The sequence below is a fragment of the Anolis carolinensis genome, unplaced genomic scaffold (assembly GCF_035594765.1).
Source record: "Anolis carolinensis isolate JA03-04 unplaced genomic scaffold, rAnoCar3.1.pri scaffold_14, whole genome shotgun sequence".
In the NCBI taxonomy this organism is placed as follows: domain Eukaryota; kingdom Metazoa; phylum Chordata; class Lepidosauria; order Squamata; family Dactyloidae; genus Anolis; species Anolis carolinensis.
The window spans coordinates 7,760,280-7,782,292 of record NW_026943825.1 but is presented as its reverse complement, the minus strand read 5'-3'; the positions used below and the strand labels follow the sequence as shown (position 1 = coordinate 7,782,292).

At 38.5% G+C, this 22,013-nt stretch overlaps 2 protein-coding genes across 8 annotated transcripts in view; one reads left to right on the top strand and one right to left on the bottom strand.

The window, feature by feature from the left end:
- Positions 1-15,250, bottom strand: part of hnrnpul2 (heterogeneous nuclear ribonucleoprotein U like 2) — a 28,621-nt gene extending 13,371 nt beyond the window's left edge. For 2 of the 3 annotated variants that reach the window (XM_008123502.3, XM_003229431.4), the window contains exons 1-9: positions 14,627-15,250; positions 9,054-9,186; positions 7,514-7,587; positions 6,049-6,188; positions 5,819-5,909; positions 5,597-5,709; positions 4,652-4,915; positions 3,231-3,353; positions 2,412-2,543 (exon numbers count right to left, since the gene is read on the bottom strand). In XM_008123502.3, the coding sequence (XP_008121709.2) occupies positions 2,412-2,543; positions 3,231-3,353; positions 4,652-4,915; positions 5,597-5,709; positions 5,819-5,909; positions 6,049-6,188; positions 7,514-7,587; positions 9,054-9,186; positions 14,627-15,152 (1,596 nt within the window). In that variant the 5' untranslated portion in view covers positions 15,153-15,250. The remainder of the gene's footprint in view (positions 1-2,411; positions 2,544-3,230; positions 3,354-4,651; positions 4,916-5,596; positions 5,710-5,818; positions 5,910-6,048; positions 6,189-7,513; positions 7,588-9,053; positions 9,187-14,626) is intronic. The other variant, XM_008123501.3, reaches the window with a different exon arrangement.
- A 997-nt stretch (positions 15,251-16,247) lies between these two features.
- The window catches only part of ttc9c (tetratricopeptide repeat domain 9C), a 24,559-nt gene continuing 18,793 nt past the window's right edge, over positions 16,248-22,013 (top strand). The window contains exons 1-2 of one of the 5 annotated variants that reach the window (XM_062965480.1): positions 16,251-16,470; positions 21,692-21,922. In XM_062965480.1, coding sequence (XP_062821550.1) covers positions 21,728-21,922 — 195 coding nt within the window. In that variant the 5' untranslated portion in view covers positions 16,251-16,470; positions 21,692-21,727. Of the gene's footprint in view, positions 16,637-21,691; positions 21,923-22,013 lie in introns of all 5 variants that reach the window. The other 4 variants (XM_062965481.1, XM_062965482.1, XM_062965483.1 and 1 more) reach the window with 4 other exon arrangements.

The following is a 22,013-nucleotide window of genomic DNA, read 5'->3' as shown; positions in this document are numbered from 1 at the left end:
GCTGTGCCCGGCCACGCGTTGCTGTGGCGAAGTCTGGTGGTATGGGAAATAAAGTATTGAGGAATTGGTGGTAGTTAAGGTAAAGGGTAATGGTTTTCCCCTGACATTAAGTCCAGGCGTGTCTGACTCTGGAGGTTGGTGCTCATCTCCATTTCTAAGCCGAAGAGCCGGCGTTGTCCGTAGACTCCTCCAAGGTCATGTGGGATGACTGCATGGAGCGGCGTTACCTTCCCGCCAGAGCAGTACCTATTGATGCACTCACATTTGCATGTTTTCGAACTTCTGGGTTGGCAGAAGCTGGGGCTAACAGTGGGGGCTCTCTCCGCTCCCCCAATTCAAACCTGTGGCCTTTCGGTCCAGAAGTTCAGCAGCTCAGCGCTTTAACACGCTGCGCCATCAGGGGATATTATTTCCTAAAGGTTGTGAATATACAATATTTCTGATTGGTTTTTTTTGTTTGTTGGAGGCAAGTATGAATGCTGCAATTAGGAAAAATGATTAGGATGTAATGGCCTTGCAGCTTTAAAGCCTGGCTGTTTCCTCCCTGAGTGAATTTTTTGTTGGGAGTTGTTAGCTGGCCCTGATTGTTTCCTGTCTGGAATTCCCTTGTTTTCAGAGTGGTGTTGTTTGCGATATTTTATGTGCTTCTACTGTCTGTGGCCCTGAGAAAACAGGACTTGCCAGACTTTGATGATGGGAATACTTTGTTGGGAGGTGTTAGCTGGCCCCGATTGTTTCCTGTGTGGAATTCCCCTGTTTATTTACTGTCCTGGTTTTAGAGATTATATTGTTCTGCATTATTCTATCCCAGTAATTATTTCATATTAAAGAAGAATCTCACTTATCCAACATTCGCTTATACAATGTTCTGGATTATCCAACGCAGTCTGCCTTTTCATAATCAATGTTTTTGTAGTCAGTGTTTTAAATTCATTGTGATATTTTAGTGGTAAATTTGTAAATACAGTAGAGTCTCACTTATCCAACATAAATGGGCCGGCAGAACGTTGGATAAGCGAATATGTTGGATAATGAGGAATTAAGGATAACCCTATTAAACATCAAATTAAGTTATGATTTTACAAATTAAGCACCAAAACATCATGTTAGGCAACAAATTTGTCAGAAAAGTAGTTCAGTACACAGTAATGCTATATAGTAATTACTGTATTTATGAATTTAGCACCAAAATATATATATATATATATATATTGAAAGCATTGACTACAAAAATGTGTTGGATAATCCAGAACGTTGGATAAGCGAGTGTTGGATAAGTGAGACTCTACTGTAAATACTACATAGCATTACTGCGCATGGAACTACTTTTTCTGTCAAATTTGTTGTATAATATGATGTTTTGGTGCTTAATTTGTATAACGATTACCTAATTTGATGTTTAATTGGCTTTTCCTGAATCCCTTCTTATTATCCAACATATTCACTTATCCTGCCGGCCTGTTTACGTTGGATAAGTGAGACTCTACTGTATATTGATAATCTTAAATTATCTGCTTAGAACTGGATTATATGAGGCTCCTTCTTCACAGCTGTATAAAATGCACACTGAAGTGGATTATATGGCAGTGTGGAGTCAAGATAATCCAGTGCAAAGCAGATCATGTAAGATTATAAATGGGTTATATAGCTGTGTGGAAGGGCCTTGAGTCTACACTGCCATATAATCCAGTGCAAATTAGATAATCTGTGGAAGAAGTCTAAGTGAGGCCTAAATCTGCCTGTCCCCTAACTGAAACCTGGCTGTCCCTTGGTTGCTAGGCAACCAAGTGGGCAGAGATTAGCCCTCTAAACTGGCAGCAATTGGATAAAAAAATATTCCTCTCCCTCTAATTAGGACTTTATTTTTTTCTTTTTGTTGTATCAACCTTGAGGCGTGGATGATGGGTTGTGTTGTCAAATTTTGAGGTTGGGAGGCCTGTACTTTTGTTGTTTTGTGAATTGCCGTGATGCCATCACTCTTTTATATATATAGATATATACACACATATACATATATATATATTCATACAAATACTATATTATTAGCATAGCATGTTATGTTATTTACATAGTATAAATACTAATAAAATTACATTAATTGAGGCATTAATTGAGGTTAAATGTTTTTGAATATTTACTTAAAACTGTAATTTAAGATCACAATAAGACTTTAATAAGAAGACTCTCCAACTCCAATTACCTATATACTCGAGTATAAGCCGAGGGTGCAGGGGGCTTTTTCAGCCCTACAAAAGGGCCGAAAAACCCGGCTTATACTCGAGTATATACGGTGCATGCAAATCCCTAGTCATGGCTAACAGTCATGATGGCGAGGATTTTTGGTTGCAATTGCAAATTTCTCACTTCTTCAACCACAAATTTCTATTTTTTTCCAATTAAAAAATTAATACCTGATCAAGAATGAAGTTTCGCTTTGTCCTGGGAGCAATCTGGGCGAGCTTGCTAACACAACGGGCAGCTTGCTGAAACAGCTGATCTCGAGCTGCTCTGTCTGGTGTTTCTTCAGGTTCAGGGCCCCTTGTCTAACAAGAAAAAGACAACAACGTGAAACTGATGAAAATTACCTTTAAGAGTAAATGGAGGAGCAAAATATAACTTCAGGTAAATATAGGTTTAGGAGACACACATCTAAGCATCATAGAAGGTAACGCGAGTTTTGGAATAATGTGTATCGAGATAAAACTTGTATGGCAAAAGTTTGTTACTTAAATGGATGTTTCAATTAAAATTTAAAAAATTAAGAAGGAAACATTCTTTGACAAAGGAAACATTCTTTGACATCTTTCCACCATGTCTCCTGTGTCAATATAACAATATAATAGTATATAATAATCATATTATGCTATACTAACAATATAATATATTGTATATGCATACAATATTAATATTATAATATAATACAATATAATAATAATAAACTATTATAATGGTATATTTATATTACATTTAATATTACTAATATTACAATATACTGTAATAGTACAATACAGTAGTATATACAGTAGTCTCACTTATCCAAGCTAAACGGGCCGGCAGAAGCTTGGATAAGTGAATATCTGGGATAATAAGGAGGGATTAAGGAAAAGCCTATTAAACATCAAATTAGGTTACAAATTAAGCACCAAAACATCATTACTTGCCATACAAAATAGGTCTAATAGGCTCCGGCGATACCTGTGCTCATTTCAAAGCAATCTCTGGCTTTTTACCTTCATTTGGTGGATAACTGTTTCTGTCCCCAAGATGAGGAAGCGCTTATCTGGATTCTCCTGGATGTGTTTACGCGCCCAATGGGTTTTCCCACATCCTGGCAACCCAACCATAATCAGGACCTGGAACAATCAGTAAACCAGCTATGTTATTATAACAATATAATAATATATAATACTAAAATTATGCTATACTAATAATATAACATATTGTATAGACATATAATATTGATAATATTATAATGTAATACAATATAATAACAATACACCATTATAATTGTATATTAGATATTACATGTAATATTACTAATAATATTGCAGTATAGTCATATAGTACAATATAGTAATATATAATGCTTAGATTGTGCTATGCTAATAATATAATATGTACTGTATATACTCAAGTATAAACCTAGTTTTTCAGCCCTCTTTTTAAGACTGAAAAAAGCCCCCCACAGCTTATACTCGGATGAGGGTCCTGGTTGGCTTATAGTTGGGTCAGCTTATATTCGAGAATATATGGTACATTTATTACTTTTCTCTATTATTATTTGTATTATTACATTTATTATTTTTCTCTATTATTGTTGCTACTATTACATTTATTTTACTATTTTTATTATTAATACATTTATTATTTGACTCTGATCTCATTATTATTGCATTTATTATTTTACTCTATTATTACATGTATTATTTTCCTGTATTTATTATTATTTCATGTATTATTTTACTCTATTATTATTAAAAGGATACATAAGAAGATTTACATTGAAGAAGATGAGAATAATGATTTGATCAGAGTTGGACAGTCTTATCTTAAATTTGAGCTTGATGTAAATATTCAAAAAAATGTAACCTACGGATGCCTCAATTAATGTAATTTTATTGGTATCTATTTTTATTTCTGAAATTTACCACTCTCAATGTTTTCCCAGTTTTTTTGTGGTAAAATTAGGTGCCTCGGCTTATATTCGGGTCGGCTTATACTCAAGTATATATGGTATATTTCTTTTTCATTTAGTTTTTAAACATTTATTAATGTTTATTAATTAAACATTTATTAAATTTACCACTCTCAGTTTATACTGGAGTCAATGTTGTCCCAGTTTTTTGGGGGTATAATTAGATGCCTCAGCTTATAATCGGGTCAATATATATGGTATTTTCAAATGTCAAATGACTGGTCAAATAAATTATTATTATTATTATTGACACAATGACATAATATGAAACAGCAAACAAGATATTATTATTATTATTATTATTATTATTATTATACATCTAGGGCTGAGAAATATATTCTTTGTGCTGCCCATTTGTAAATCCTTAACACTTTTTCTATTTCCTTGTCAATGTTTGAGTCTGCTTTCTCCCTTACAACAGTACTACGATATCCCAAGAAGGAATGTTTGTATTACCTCGCACTCTCCTGTAGTTTTGGGGGGCAGTGGAGTGCGCACCCGGTCCTCAACAGGGACGGCATGAATGAAGGTGTAGTCCTCAGGAATGGGAAAGAACGGCTCCTCTTTTTGGCCAAAATTCAGCTCCACCACACAGTTTATGCACAGCACGTGTGGCAGCAAAGCTCTGTCTCCAAGCACTTCCTTGCTGATGGAGAAGGCGACACCCAGGTCCTCTCCGTTTTTGGAGAAAGAGAGTTCAACATCGCTGCTTTCAAAGTTCTGCAACGCAGGACATACAAGCATGAGGTGAGCTATATTTCTTATCACATACACAAGTAGTTTCAAGGAGACAAAGCAGTGAAAGGAAAAGCTGGCTTTTGATTGCCCTACGTAGCGACACAATCAGTTCTGAGACATTTCAAGAATATTAAGAGACATTAGGCATTAAGGGAGCATTAAGGCAATTTAAGGCAAGTTACCCTCTGGATATAGTGTCTAAAGAGATTGAGCTTGAATTACAGTAGAGTCTCACTTATCCAACATAAACAGGCTGTTAGAACATTGGATAAGCGAATTTGTTGGATAATAAGGAGAGATTAAGGAGAAGCCTATTTAATATCAAATTAGGTTATGATTTTACAAATTAAGCACCAAAACATCATGTTATACATCAAATTGGACAGAAAAAGTAGTTCAATACGCAGTAATGTTATGTAGTAATTACTGTATTTATGAATTTAGCACCAAAATATCACGATGTATTGAAAACATTGACTACAAAAATGCGTTGGATAATCCAGAATGTTGGATAAGCGAGTGTTGGATAAGTGAGACTCTACTGTATATATACTTGTAAACCGCCCTGAGTTCCCTTCAGGGTGAGAAGGGCAGGATATAAATGTCGCAAATAAATAAATAAAGAAATAAGAACGGCCTCATGGCTTCATGCACTGTACTTACGGCAAAGCAACCTATCACATCATTCTCTCCAAAAGCCTGGCCAAATTCTTCGAACTGCCCATTTTCAGCCTTCAACCCTCGTCCGTCGTAGCCATAAGAATACTCATCCTCACCTAGAAGACAGCAACACGTACAGTTGTGTTACAGGGCACTGGATCCCCATGGATGGCATCACCATAACAACAGTGCAAATCAGCCCAGAAGGAAGTGCGATTTATTTACCTAGCTGCGTACAAGAGAAATCCACAGACCACCCAACGCGAAGCAGTTGAGGCTCTGTGGAACCTTCCTTCAGTGGGAGGTTTTGTGTCACCTAAGAAAAGAAGAGCCAAACAGCCATTGTAGATATGTCTCAGAGCAGATCTAGAAAAGATAGTCTTCACCCTCAGACCAGCACTTCTAATAACACCTTACAGCTAAACGTTCCAGGAATTGTGATCAGAATTATTTACCTTTGCCTCAAAGCAGACCTTCCCACTTTTCACTCCGTGTGTACTCCTTGCCCCAGACCAAAGATTGGGAAATTTGTCATGGAACAAAGGCTGTCCTCCATAGCGGTCCTTCGTGGCTCTGAACTGGAGATCGGCTGTATCTGTGCAAAAAAGGAAAGCACCTCATTAACCGAGTCTCCAATTTCTACTCAGTAGATTCTGACAATTTTGTAACCTTAGTAATAATATCAACAATAACAGCAACAACTTTATTTTTCTATCCCGCCTCCATCTCCCCGAAGGGACTTGGGGCGGCTAACAGGGCAAAGGCCAAGGACAATAAAACAGAGTAAAACAAATAAAATTACACCTTTGAATAATTAAAAATACAATAAAATCAATCATCAGTACAAATGCAATACAATACCAGTAAAAACCAATCTAAAACATGACAACGAGATGGAAAGACCGCTAATTGGAGAATGGGGTAAGATGGGAGGGCAGTTGAAGCGAAAGTGCAATGATGTACAGTAGTCTCACTTATCCAACGTTCTGGATTATCCAACGCATTTTTGTAGTCAATGTTTTCAATATATCGTGATATTTTGGGGCTAAATTCATAAATACAGTAATTACTACATAGCATTACTGCGTATTGAACTACTTTTTCTGCCAAATTTGTTGTCTAACATGATGTTTTGGTGCTTCACTTGTAAAATCATAACCTAATTTGATGTTTAATAGGCTTTTCCTTAATGCCTCCTTATTATCCAACATATTCGCTTATCCAACATTCTGCCGGCCCGTTTATGTTGGATAAGTGAGACTCTACTGTATTTTATGGTGCCTTTAGGGGTGGAGAGGACAAAGTCCTAAGCATGCCCTTTTTGCCCTCTTGGTCCCAAATTCCTGCAGAAATGCACAAATCCTTCCAACAAAAGCCTTTCTATACAATACAAAAACATGCAGATTACAATGAACCTATTCTGAATAGATTTTTAAATGGCAGATATTATCATCATCATCATAATCTTTTGGAAGTATTTTAAAATTGAAACCATCTCTCAGTCATCATAACGGCTGTCAAATAATTACATACTGCAATTGATATTAGGCCTCAGTTGCGATCCTGTAACTATTGTTCAGTTTCCTGTGCATTTTTATTTTGATGATAATTAGCCTAAGTATTCCTAATCCTTTCAAAGCCCCTTCAAATTATAGCAGTGCTGACCTATTCAGAAGGGCAGGGGACTGACAACACCTAATAACGACGACAACACCCCAAAAACCCACACCATGAACTGAATTATAATCTTACGCACAAATTGGCTTCTCTATTTATGCTTGCAGATTAGTTGCCCTCCAGATATTTAGGACTATAACTCCTATGTATTCCAATCTCAAAGACAATGGGCAGAACGTTCTTGGAGCTGCAGTCCGAAATACAGGGAGTGCACTAGACAATCCACACTTAACCAATACATACATGTGTCCAGGATCACCAGAGTCTCATCATCCTCTTCTCTAGCCTCTTCTTCTGGTGGTGGAGGAGACTTGGATCTGCATCAAAAAAAAAAGGAATAAAGAATCTGGTCAGGTGAAAATATACCCACTCAAGAACCAAAAAGAGAAATGGAATAAATTACACAAAACTGGTTAGTCTACCCCAGATTAATCTCTACATCAACCGCAGGCAGGTTCGTAGGCTAAACACATTCATGTTTGGCTCTCGTGCTCCCAAACATTCCCTGACCCGCTAGCATTTGGGAGGGAAAAGTCAACATAAATAAACATGTCTTTTCCCCAGGGCTGGGAAGCGAAGCAGGGGGTGGTTCAAGGTCAAAAGATGGGCAAACGTGGTCAATGTATACATATATACAATATAATTTATAATAATACTAGCTGTGCCCAGCCACGCGTTGCTGTGGCATTGTCTGGTGGTGTTGGTGAGAACTTGTTGAGGCTGGATGGCCATCTGTCAGGAGTGCTTGGATTGTGTCCTCCTGCATGGTAGAAGGAAGTTGATCTGGATGATCCTTAGGGGGTCACCAAACCGTAGGACTGTATGATGATGTTGTTATTATTATTATTATTAGTAGTAGTAGTAGTATTGAGAGGCTGGGTGGCCATCTGTTGGGAGTGCTTGGATTGTGTCCTGCATGGCAGAATTGGGTTGGACTGGATGGCCTTTAGGGGTGTCTCCTAACTGTCTGATGCTATGATTCGATGTGTATTATTATTGTGCAGATATTGAATGGCCATTTGTCAGGAGTGGTTCGATTGTGTCCTCCTGCATGATATAAGGAAGTTGAACTGGATGATCTTAGGGGTATCTGCTAACCTTAGGATTGTATTATTATTATTATTATTATTATTATTATTATTATTATTGAGAGGCTGGGTGGCCATCTGTTGGGCTGAGTAGGTTGCTAGGAGACCAAGTGGGTGGAGCTTAGCCTTCTAAGTGGCAGCAATTGGATAAAAACAATTATTCCTCTCCCTTTAATTAGGACTTTATTTTTCTTTTCTTTTTGTTGTATGAACATAGAGGCATGGATGAGGGTTGTGTTGCCAAGTTTAGTGTTTCTGGGATGTGTAGTTTTGTTGTTTTGTCCTAGGCCGAAATTTCATTACCCTTTTATATATATAGATATAATATTATAATATATTGTGTATGCATATAATATTAATATTATTTTGTAATACAATATAATACTAATAGTACAATATAATATTAATAATATATTATATATTACATGTAATATTATTAATAATATTACTATATAGATATAGTACAATATGATAATTTATTGCCAGTATTGTGCTATGCTAATAATATAATATTGTATGTAAATTTAATTTGTAAGCCACTCTGAATCCCCTTCGGGGTGAGAAGGGCGGGATATAAATGTATCAAATAAATAAATAAATAATTTACTTATAGAAGCTTCCTTCCCATGCTATAAATTTTACTTTTTATTTCAAAACATTGCTGGCCCATGCCTTGACACGGATTTGAATCTCACCGGCTATTAAACACCTCTTCTCGGAATTCACAGTAAGCACGACCATGTTCGTCCTTCTCATCGCGCTGCCTTTTCAGCCCTTGACGTTCACCATCTGGACCAGCCTCCTTTGCTTTCTCATCCTCTTCATTTGCTGTAAGGAGGCAGATTTTGGTAAGATGAGTCTTAAATTAACACACACACGCGCATGAACGCAAGCTCCATTCTGAGCTCTTTCACTTCAGAAGAGATGCTCCACTTCAGACTGGCATCAGGTTGTTCCTCCCAACAAAAGTACGGTAGACTAATTCAATCAATGTTGAGTGGTGTATCAATACAGAGGCAAATCCTACTAATTCAAATGGTCTAGTCAAGACTAACAATAGGGGTTAGGCTGTAAGGTGTTTATCTTTCACAGGCAAAGTGACCCAAATCCCTTGCCCCCAACATAAGGCTTGCATCACTTTTCTGGCCTATATCTTACACTGTCTCATGTATATCAAAGGGCTATGTTTTAATGTGTTTCATCTGGTTGAATCTGTTTTTAAATGTATTTGAATTTGCTTTTGATTTGTTTTTGGGCTTGGCCCTGTGTAAGCTCCCCCAAGTCCCCGTGGGGAGATGGAGGCGGGATAGAAAAATAAAGTTGTTATTATGGTTCACTTTTCCACTTTACCCAGGTTAAGTTTTCTATCTTTCTCCAGATCTTCCGTATTTCCAAATGTACATCTATTGCACATATAATTAAAATATTACTACCCTCAATCCAGAAGGAAGCTACCGTGTTTCCCCGAAAATAAGACAGTGTCTTATATTAATTTTTGCTCCCAAAGATGTGCTAGGTCTTATTTTCAGGGGATGTCTTATTTTTCTATGAAGAAGAATTCACATTTATTGTTGAACAAAAAATGAACATTTATTATCACAAACCAACATAACCAGACAAACTGAATCCTATCAAGAATTTCTTGTTACTACCATTATTTCCATGTACAATTGGTATGTACATTTACCAATTCTGCATGCTCTGGTGTTCTGTTTGGCAGGCGCTGGGCATGCTTCCAAACAAAAACTTTGCTAGGTCTTACTTTCGGGGGAGGCCTTATATTTAGCAATTCAGCAAAACTTCTACTAGGTCTTATTTTTCGGGGATGTCTTATTTTCGGGGAAACAAGGTATGTATCTCTATATTTTAAAGTCTAATATCTCGTGTGTGTGTGCATTGCAGAGGCATACATACTGCAAAATAAGTCTGGATGCTGAATTCAGGCTAAGATGTGATATCAATGCATATGGAGGATTAAATGTTGAACAGGCCTATCGATAACTTACTACTTCTATATTTCATCTTCGAAAATGCTTGTCTTACATCCAGAGAAAACAAATCTCAACACATTTTATTTTTTAGACAGGAATAAAAGAAGAATAAATCCACATTAGTAGAAATGTACATTGCTTTGTGAATTAACGACCAAGCCTCCTAGAGAGACTGTTTATTTCCCTTTCCCAGAATTCTGCAATCCAAAATACTACGAACTAAAATTATCCACATGGGCAGTTGAGATGGTGATACTTTTTGCTTTCTGGTGGTGCAATGTGTACAAACTATTAGTGTATATATTACTACCTTCAAGCTATGTCTATAAGGTGCATGTGAAACATAAAAGAATTTTTGGTTTAGACTTGGGTTCCATCTCATTATGTACATGCAAGTATTCTAAAATACGGAACATTTCTGGTCCCAATCATTTTGGCTAAGGGATACTCAACATGTAATATATTATTTGTTTACGCCCTGCTTTTCTCCCAAATAGGAGAAAAGCAACTTATGAATAAACTCAGACAAAACATTTACAACTCCTGTTGCTATTTTTAAAACTTCTTTCAACTCCAAGCATTCTTACAGGCAGAAAACAACAACAAAAATACCATGCTACATTAATTGCAAATACAGTAGAGTCTCACTTATCCAACATTTGCTTATCCAACGTTCTAGATTATCCAACACATTTTTGTAGTCAATGTTTTCAATATATCATGATATTTTGGTGCTAAATTCGTAAATACGGCAATTACTACATAGCATTACTGTGTATTGAACTACTTTTTCTTTAAAATTTGTTGTATAACATGATGTTTTGGTGCTTAATTTGTAAAATCATAACCTAATTTGATGTTTAATAGGCTTTTCCTTAATCCCTCATTATCCAACATATTCGCTTATCCAACGTTCTGCCAGCCGGTTTATGTTGGATAAGTGAGACTCTACTGTAGTTCTGGTTTACTGTATCAACATTTTGGACAAAATGGTATGCATCCATCAATAGGAGATGAGATATCAATAGGAGAAAAAGACATGACTCCCTCTTGATGTCAATGGATTGCATTTGTTATTACCAGCTACAGCAGACTGAATTATCAGTTGAATGTACATGCCTGTTGACTTACAAAATTCCCACCGAATGAATAGACTAACAACTGGATTACACCAACTGATCTTATTTACATTTTACAAAAATCTAGGTTTAACCTAACATTTGTCTCACATCATTGCAAAAGCTATTTGCCAATAAAGTGACAGTTCATAACAGAAAATGGTGATAAAATGTTTCAGCCACAAAATATAACTGGGAATTTTTATTTATTTTTGACAGACCAGAATACTGCTTTGTTGTTATCCAACTCTCAACACATTGTCTGCTTGGTGCATAACAGATTTACTAAGCTTCCAGGTGCCACCACCCTCTTTTTTCATTTTTGCTCCTTAGATCCTATTCATGTTTGCTCAGAAATAAAGTCTTTTAGAGAACCCTTACACAGGTATCTCTAACAAGGTATTTTTCCTCATTAAAATGCACAGAACTGAGTTGTGTCACAATCCTCAGTGTTTGTTTGTTACATAATAATGATAAAATAGGAATGTCAACAGATAGCTAGGAATATTAGCAATAATAAAACACAGAAGAGCTAACAATAGTATTTATAGGTCAGAAAATCTCATGACAAATAACATTCGTTAGCCTTAATATGTTCTAGTGACATTACTGTCAAACCATATACATACTAACAAACATCATATAACGATTAATAAATGATGATACATAACTAATGAATCCTCCTCCGCAGCAAGACATACTGATAGTAATAACCAGTAAAATATAAGTAGCAAATGGTAGTCCAGCTGGGGAGCAGGACCTCCCCAGCTGATCTTAATGCTCTATTAATATTAAAGCTGTGGGGGAAGCAGGAACCAAATAATATCATTATGATTATCATTGATTGTTGTCAATAACATTAGAGCTGTTAGGACAAGCAGGCAATACATCAAATAATAATAATAATTAGAATTAATACTAGAGGCACAGGGGAGGCGGGAATCAAATAACATTTTCATTATTATCATTATTAGTATCATTATTATTACTGGCAATAGTATTAAAGCTGTGAGAATAAGCTTAGAACCATGGGGGAGAGGCAGGAATTAAATAACATATTATTATTGCCAATATTAGAGCTGCAAAGATAAACATATAATACATAAAATAATATTAGAGTTAATATTAGAGGCATGGGGCAGGCAAGAATTAAATAACATTATTATCATCATTACTACCATTGCCAATAACATTAAAGCTGGTCATAAGCAGGAAACACATAAAATATTAATAATAATTAGAGTTAATTATTATTAACAGCTTAATTATTAGAGCTGTGAGAGGAGGCAGGAATCAAATAACATCAGTATTATCATTATTAGCATCACAAAACCAATAACAATTATTATTATTATAGCACTAACTATCATAATAATACTGTTATGATTATATTATTATTACTTGTAACTGTTATCATATTGTTCTAATAATACTAAGAGTTATGATTATATTACAAAATACTAATTATTATATTATTATACTGTTATTATAATATGAACTATTCTCATATTATTATAACACTCATTATTATAATGCTGTTATGATTACATTATTATTTCAACATTACACTATTATTATTATACTAACTGTTATGATTACATTATTATATTAATACTGTCAATATTACATTATTATAAAATATTATTATTGTATTATTATAATAATAACATAATATATTATTATTAAAATAGTACTGCTATTATATTATAATACTTAATAATAATAATTCTAACTGTTATTATGAAGCTGGCTGTTCCTGCCAAACATCCCCATCCAGAGATGGGGATGGTAAACAATACCATCGAAGAGGTAGTAGGTAGGGTAGGTAGGGGGGGCATGAGGACATCATACCAACCTGAGAGCCAGGAAGATAGTTCCATCTTGACTCCTGTGCCATAGCAACATGCTATGCTAATTTTGTATACACACACACACATATATAATTTATAATAACTTATAAATATATAGTAATATATACATATAATATTAATTATAATATTATAACGGAATACAATATTATACTACTAATAATATAATATTATTATTATTATCTTCACTCAAGCCTTTGGATAAAGATTGCTCATCCCCATAACAATCCTGTACCTGTGACCATTCTTGTACCGGTTTGCACTTTTTACCATTGTGAACTTGATATAGACACAGGTTCTATTCCCATCCCAATTTGCACTTCCAAGAATTTGTAGCAATTTATCAGTCACCTGATTGTATTTTGAATGGTGCTATGATATGTTGTTTTTATATTTTATTATATTGTATTGCTCTGGGCATGGCCCCATGTTAGCCGCCCCGAGTCCCCGTTGGGGAGATGGTGGCGGGGTATAAATAAAGTTTATTATTATTATTATTGTGTTTACAATATTTATATGGTGCACCTTACCCAGTCTACTTTTACAACCTCTCTGTTTTAATCCATGTTTTTATTAGTTCTTGTCATTTGTTTTTAATGGCTAATGTTTAATTTTTTATAATTGCGCATGTCTTTTGTCTATTGTTGTGTTTTATATTGCTATTGTTTTTGTTCGGGCTTGGCCCCATGTAAGCCACCCTGAGTCCCCTTTGGGGAGATAGAGGCGGGGTATAAAAATAAAGTTATTATTATATTAAATGTAATACAGTAGAGTCTCACTTATCCAACATAAACGAGTCGGCTGAACGTTGGATAAGCGAATATGTTGGATAATAAGGAGAAATTATCCAACATATTATCCAAATTAGGTTATTATTTTACACATTAAGCACCAAAACATCATGTTATACAACAAATTTGATAGAAAAAGTAGTTCAATATGCAGTAATGTTACGTAGTAATTACTGTATTTACGAATTTAGCAACAAAATGTCACGATGTATTGAAAACATTGACTACAAAAATGCGTTGGATAAACCAGAACGTTGGATAAGTGAATGTTGGATAAGTGAGACTCTACTGTATTACCAATAATATTACCATATAATGATATAGTACAATATAGTCATTCAATGCTTATATTGTGCTATGCTAATAATATATTGTATGTACATTTGATTTGTAAGCCGCTCTGAGTCCCCTCCGGGGTGAGAAGAGCGGGATATAAATGTAGTAAATGAATACTAGGGAGCGGAGGGAGGGCGTGGGGGGCGCGCGGCGCTGGGCCTTACCCTGGGCCTGGGCTCCGGTCTGGGCCTCGGCGCGGCCCTCCCCGGCGGCGGCCTCCTCCTCCTCGCCGCCTCCGCTGCTCCCGGCTCCTTCCTCGGAGGCCCCTTGGGCGCCGTTGACGCCACCGCCAGGCTGGGCCGAGGCCTGCTCTTCGGCGCTGGGCGCTGAGGCCTGCGCGGGGCCTCCTCCTCCTCCTCCTGGCGCCGTTGCGGCCTCGTCCTCGTCGGCCAGCAGCGCCTCCTCGTCCTCCTCCTCCTCTTCCTCGTCGTCTTCATCCTCCTCCTCCTCGTCGCCGTCATTTTCGCCGCCTCCTCCTCCTCCTCCCAAGCGGGCCCTGCCGAGGCCTTGCCCGGCCGCCGCCGCTCCCCCGGCCTCGGCGCCGGCTTCCTCGGGCCCCGCGGCTAACATCTCGGCGTCCAAGGCTTCCTGGAGCCGCTGGGCCAGCTCCACCTTCAGGCCGCGCGAGTCCAGGCCCCGCCGCCCGAGCTCGGCCCTCAGCTCCGTCACCTTCAGCCGCTTCACGTCCATGGCGCGCGCGCTCCGCTCACGGGGGGAGGGGGGAAAGAGAGCACAACCAAAGGAGAGCGTCGGGGTGGGCAGTGCGCCTGCGCGGCTCCTCTGTCGGCAATACGCATGCGCGGCGCTGAGCCTTCTTCTCCCGCCTCTATTATCCCGCTCCGCTGAGAGGGGAGGGGGGAAAAGAAGAGAATCACTGCGCATGCGCGTCTATTATCCCGCTCCGCTGAGAGGGGAGGGGGGAAAAGAAGAGAATCACTACGCATGCGCGGCGCTGGGCTTCCCTCTCCCGCCTCTATTATCCCGCTCCGCTGATAGGGGAGGGGGGAAATGAAGAGAATCACTGCGCGTGCGCGTCTATTGCCCGCTCTGCTGAGAGGGGAGGGGGAAAAAGAAGAGAATCACTACGCATGCGCGGCGCTGGGCTTCCCTCTCCCGCCTCTATTATCCCGCTCCGCTGAGAGGGGAGGGGGGAAAAGAAGAGAATCACTACGCATGCGCGGCGCTGGGCTTCATTCTCCCGCCTCTATTATCCCGCTCCGCTGAGAGGGGAGGGGGGAAATGAAGAGAATCACTGCGCATGCGCGTCTATTGCCCGCTCTGCTGAGAGGGGAGGGGGGAAAAGAAGAGAATCACTACGCATGCGCGGCGCTGGGCTTCCCTCTCCCGCCTCTATTATCCCGCTCCGCTAAGATGGGAGGGGGGAAAGAGAAGAGAAGCACTGCGCCTGTGCGCTTCTTCCGTCTACAACACGCATGCGCGACTCTGTGCTGCCCTCTCCCGCCTCTATTATACCGCTCTTATCAGAGTAGAGGGGGGAAAGAGAGGAGAACCACTGCGCCTGCGCGGTTCTATGTTTCCCTCTCGGTTCTATTCGCCTTTTGCGCATGCGTGGCCTGCTTTCTCCCTCCGGACTCTAGTGCGCAAGCGCTTCAACGCTTCCCTCCTTTGACCAACCCATCACGCGCGCGCGGTTTGAAGCGAGCCACCACCACGCATGCGCTGTGGATCCCCTCGGCCTCAAAAACCTGAATGCTTTCATCCTTTTACGCATGCGCGTTGCGCTTTCTGGAAAACTGCGTCGACGTGCACCGTTGCTGTCTTTTGGCGGGCAGCTAAGACGCTTATGGGGAGATGTTACAAGAGACGCGATTGGTTGAAAAGGACCAATCGGAATGAAGGACTCAATGGACGTCTGTGCCTCAAAATGAAACATGGCGCCTATGGTTTTTCTTTCTTTCTTTGTGGCCCCTTCCACACAGCTGAATAAAAGCCCACATTGAACTGGATTGTCTGTCAGTGTGGACGCAAATAACCCAGTTCAAAGCAGGTATTGTGGATTTCCTGCCTTGATATTCTGTGTGTGTGGAAGGGCCCTAGGCCTTGTTTTGGGCCTCTTCGAATTCCACAGCACTGCTGGTCACAGCTGACCTCCAGCTAGAGTATTCAAGAGCCAGGGCTTCCCAGTTCTCGGTGTCCATGCCACAGTTTTTAAGGTTAGCTTTAAGTACATCTTTCAATATCTTCCTTTCCAGACTGCATTATATAGGTTTACTAGCTGTGCCCGGCCACGCGTTGCTGTGGCGAAGTCTGGTGGTCTGGGAAATAAAGTATTGAGGAATTGGTGGTAGTTAAGGTCAAGGGTAAAGGTTTTCCCCTGACATTAAGTCCAGGCGTGTCTGACTCTGGGGGTTGCTGCTCATCTCCATTTCTAAGCCGAAGAGCCGGCGTTGTCCGTAGACTCCTCCAAGGTCATGTGGGATGACTGCATGGAGCGGCGTTACCTTCCTGCCAGAGCAGTACCTATTGATGCACTCACATTTGCATGTTTTCGAACTTCTGGGTTGGCAGAAGCTGGGGCTAACAGTGGGGGCTCTCTCCGCTCCCCCAATTCAAACCTGTGGCCTTTCGGTCCAGAAGTTCAGCAGCTCAGCGCTTTAACACGCTGCGCCATCAGGGGATATTATTTCCTAAAGGTTGTGAATATACAATATTTCTGATTGGTTTTTTTTGTTTGTTGGAGGCAAGTATGAATGCTGCAATTAGGAAAAATGATTAGGATGTAATGGCCTTGCAGCTTTAAAGCCTGGCTGTTTCCTCCCTGAGTGAATTTTTTGTTGGGAGGTGTTAGCTGGCCCTGATTGTTTCCTGTCTGGAATTCCCTTGTTTTCAGAGTGGTGTTGTTTGCGATATTTTATGTGCTTCTACTGTCTGTGGCCCTGAGAAAACAGGATTTGCCAGACTTTGATGATGGGAATACTTTGTTGGGAGGTGTTAGCTGGCCCCGATTGTTTCCTGTGTGGAATTCCCCTGTTTATTTACTGTCCTGGTTTTAGAGATTATATTGTTCTGCATTATTCTATCCCAGTAATTATTTCATATTAAAGAAGAATCTCACTTATCCAACATTCGCTTATACAATGTTCTGGATTATCCAACGCAGTCTGCCTTTTCATAATCAATGTTTTTGTAGTCAGTGTTTTAAATTCATTGTGATATTTTAGTGGTAAATTTGTAAATACAGTACAGTAGAGTCTCACTTATCCAACATAAACGGGCCGGCAGAACGTTGGATAAGCGAATATGTTGGATAATGAGGAATTAAGGATAACCCTATTAAACATCAAATTAAGTTATGATTTTACAAATTAAGCACCAAAACATCATGTTAGGCAACAAATTTGTCAGAAAAGTAGTTCAGTACACAGTAATGCTATATAGTAATTACTGTATTTATGAACTTAGCACCAAAATATCACGATATATTGAAAGCATTGACTACAAAAATGCGTTGGATAATCCAGAACGTTGGATAAGCGAGTGTTGGATAAGTGAGACTCTACTGTACATACTACATAGCATTACTGCGCATGGAACTACTTTTTCTGTCAAATTTGTTGTATAATATGATGTTTTGGTGCTTAATTTGTATAACGATTACCTAATTTGATGTTTAATTGGCTTTTCCTGAATCCCTTCTTATTATCCAACATATTCACTTATCCTGCCGGCCTGTTTACGTTGGATAAGTGAGACTCTACTGTATATTAATAATCTTAAATTATCTGCTTAGAACTGGATTATATGAGGCTCCTTCTTCACAGCTGTATAAAATGCACACTGCAGTGGATTATATGGTAGTGTGGAGTCAAGATAATCCAGTGCAAAGCAGATAATATAAGATTATAAATGGGTTATATAGCTGTGTGGAAGGGCCTTGAGTCTACACTGCCATATAATCCAGTGCAAATTAGATAATCTGTGGAAGAAGTCTAAGTGAGGCCTAAATCTGCCTGTCCCCTAACTGAAACCTGGCTGTCCCTTGGTTGCTAGGCAACCAAGTGGGCAGAGATTAGCCCTCTAAACTGGCAGCAATTGGATAAAAAAATATTCCTCTCCCTCTAATTAGGACTTTATTTTTCTTTTCTTTTTGTTGTATCAACCTTGAGGCGTGGATGATGGGTTGTGTTGTCAAATTTTGAGGTTGGGGGGCCTGTACTTTTGTTGTTTTGTGAATTGCCGTGATGCCATCACTCTTTTATATATATAGATTACAGAACACTGACTCTACAATGCAGTTTAATCTGCATTATTTAGCTGTGTAGATCCAGCCTGATCTACAATGTTCCCCTATAGAAGGAACATGGGAAGTTGTAGTTAAATATAAAATATAGAGTCTCACTTATCACTTGTTTGCTGTGTCATACTATGTCGTTGTGTCAATAATAATAATAAGGGTTGGAAGAGACCCCTTGGGCCATTTAGTCCAACCCCCTTCTGACTTTGTGCACCAAAAGCACAAGCAAAGCACCCCTGACAGATGGCTTCCAAGCCTCAATGTTAATAATAATAATAATTGACTTGTAATAATAAGTGTTTGACTTGTGATTTTGTGATACGAAATCCAGCATGTCTATCTTGTTCGCTGTGTCATACTATGTCATTGTGTCAATAATAATAATAATAATAATAATAATAATAAAGAGGGTTGGAAGAGATCCCTTGGGCCGTTTAGTCCGTCGAACTCCCTTCTGCCTTTGTGCCGTGGGGGCCGAATAAATAGCTTCGATGGGCCGCATGTGGCCTGTGGGCTGTAGATTGGGGACCCCTGCAGTAGAGTCTCACTTATCCAAGCTAAATGGGCCGGCAGAACCTTGGATAAGCTAATATCTTGGATAATTAGGCGGGATTAAGGAAAAGCCTATTAAACATCAAATTAGGTTATGATTTTACAAATTAAGCACCAAAACATCATGTTATACAACAAATTTGACAGAAAAAGTAGTTCAATACGCAGTAATGTTGTGTTGTAATTACTGTATTTACGAATTTAGCACCAAAATATCATGATATATTGAAAACATTGACTACAAAAATGGCTTGGATAATCCAGAACCTTGGATAAGCGAGACTCTACTGTACCTTTATTTCCAATATATTATCTAAAATATTTACAAAATACTCTATATGAAAGTATTATATATACACACACACACACACATATATATATACATACACATATATATACACACACACACACACACATATATATATATATATCCAAATAAAATATATAGCAGAGGCTGGATGGCCATCTGCCGGGAGGGCTTCTTTCATTGTGCTTTTCATGCATGGAAAAGGATTGAACTGGATGACCCTTGAGGTTTCTTCTAACGCTAGAATTCTATGATTCCAAGGCTGGATGGCCATATGTTGGAAGGGCTTTGGTTGTTCTTTTCCTACATGGAACAGGATTGAACTGGGTGGTCCTTTGCGTCTCTTCCAACTCTAGGATTCTGTTATTCCGATGCTAGATGGCCATTTCTCGGGAGGGCTTTGATTGTGTCCTACTGTCTGGAAAAAAAGGGTTGGACTGATCTTGGGGTCTTTTCCAATTCTAGGATTCTAGAATATAATATCCAAGTTTGTTAATTTTTTATATTATATATATAGATAGTGACTTTTGGGACACCCTATTGATGAGGAACGGAAAAAAAATGGATTTTTAGACATATATTGTATGCACATTAGAAGCACTGAAATGTAGAAAAAATCAGACTCTTTCTGTGTTAGATTTTAGGGATGCACAAGCTGACAGGACAGGGGGGAGAAGGGGGGCAGTTATCTAAACATTCTAGTGTGGGTTGGTTCCTGGTGCAGCTTAATGGAAGGAGAGCTGACCTCTCTTTTGACAAGGGGCCATGATTAATCTACAAAAACCCAGCCGTGGTGTCTGTGACTTGCTACAAGCTTTTAGGTAGCTTAGATAGGAAAATGCTGATTGTGCATATTTATGCCCATGTATGTAAGCATGTGAAGTGACGTACTAATGACGAGATGTATGTAAAAGCATGTTCTTTGTCTGCAAATGTATAAAAGCCGAGTCCACGCCTTGGCTGGGGCTCTGGTTTTTCTTTCGGAAGAGATTCCACCCAGAGTCTTCAGCTGAATATAATAAACCGGACTTTTTGGGCCTCTCAGAAGGATCTCTCTTGGTGTTATCTCCCTTCATCTACAACACTATAAATACTTTACTATTATTTATTTATTACTACATTTATATCCCGCTCTTCTCACCCTGAAGGGGACTCAGAGCGGCTTACAAATCAAATGAACATACAATATATTATTAGCATAGCACAATATAAGCATTAAATTACTATATTGTACTATATCATTATATGGTAATATTATTAGTAATATTACATTTAATATATAATATATAATTAATATTACAGTAGAGTCTCACTTATCCAAGCTAAATGGGCCGGCAGAAGCTTGGATAAGCAAATATCTTGGATAATAAGGAGGGATTAAAGAAAAGCCCATTAAACATCAAATTAGGTTATGATTTTATAAATTAAACACCAAAACATCATGTTTTACAACAAATTTGACAGAAAAAGTAGTTCAATACGCAAGAATGTTATGTTGTAATTACTGTATTTACGAATTTAGCACCAAAATATCATGATATATTGAAAACATTGACTACAAAAATGGCTTGGATTATCCAGAAGCTTGGATAAGCGAGGCTTGGATAAGTGAGACTCTACTGTATATTGTATTATTAGTAGTATAATATTGTATTCCATTATAATATTATTATCAATATTACTTTTATATATATATATATATATATATATATATATATATATATTATTGTTCTTACATGAGATTTTAAGGATTTACTATATTTGTAACTATGTCGATTATGTTATGTCTTGTTTATTTAAGTTGTTTGTATAATTTTTACTGAGTTTTTCTATGATTGTTTTATATATTACTGTTGACATTGAATGTTTGCCACTGTGTTTCTTTTGTTGTAAGCCTCCCTGAGTCCCTTCGGGGAGATAGGGCGGGCTATAAATAAAGTTTAATTTCATTTCATTTCATTCAAAATGTGAAGCCATGTGTAATTAACTTGTTTCCCATCAGGCGGAGCTCTTAGTCCATAGATAGACCTCACTAAGCCAGCAAACTCACTTCTTCTCTGTGCTGAATAAGATGGCAGGGAGTAACAAAACAACCCTTGGATTTCTTTGCTCTAGAAACCTAAATGAAATGCATGGGTCTGCTATGAGCCCATGAAGCCGCACACATGTGCCTCCCACCCACACGCATGTGCCTCCACGCCACACAGACCCACTCATACAAAAGGAAAGGTCTCTCGGTTGCTTGCCGGAAACTGGAATCTATGGTCCAGCCCCTTGTTTCCAGGACAGCCTGCTTGCCTTCCTTCCCTAAATGCAGCTGAGCTCCAAAGCAGCCTCCTAATGAAGGTAAGTGCCTTCCTCTCCATGTGTATAAAATGTACATAAACCTAAATGCTGTTTGACCTTAAGTTTCTGCTAAATCAATGTTTGTGCTTCA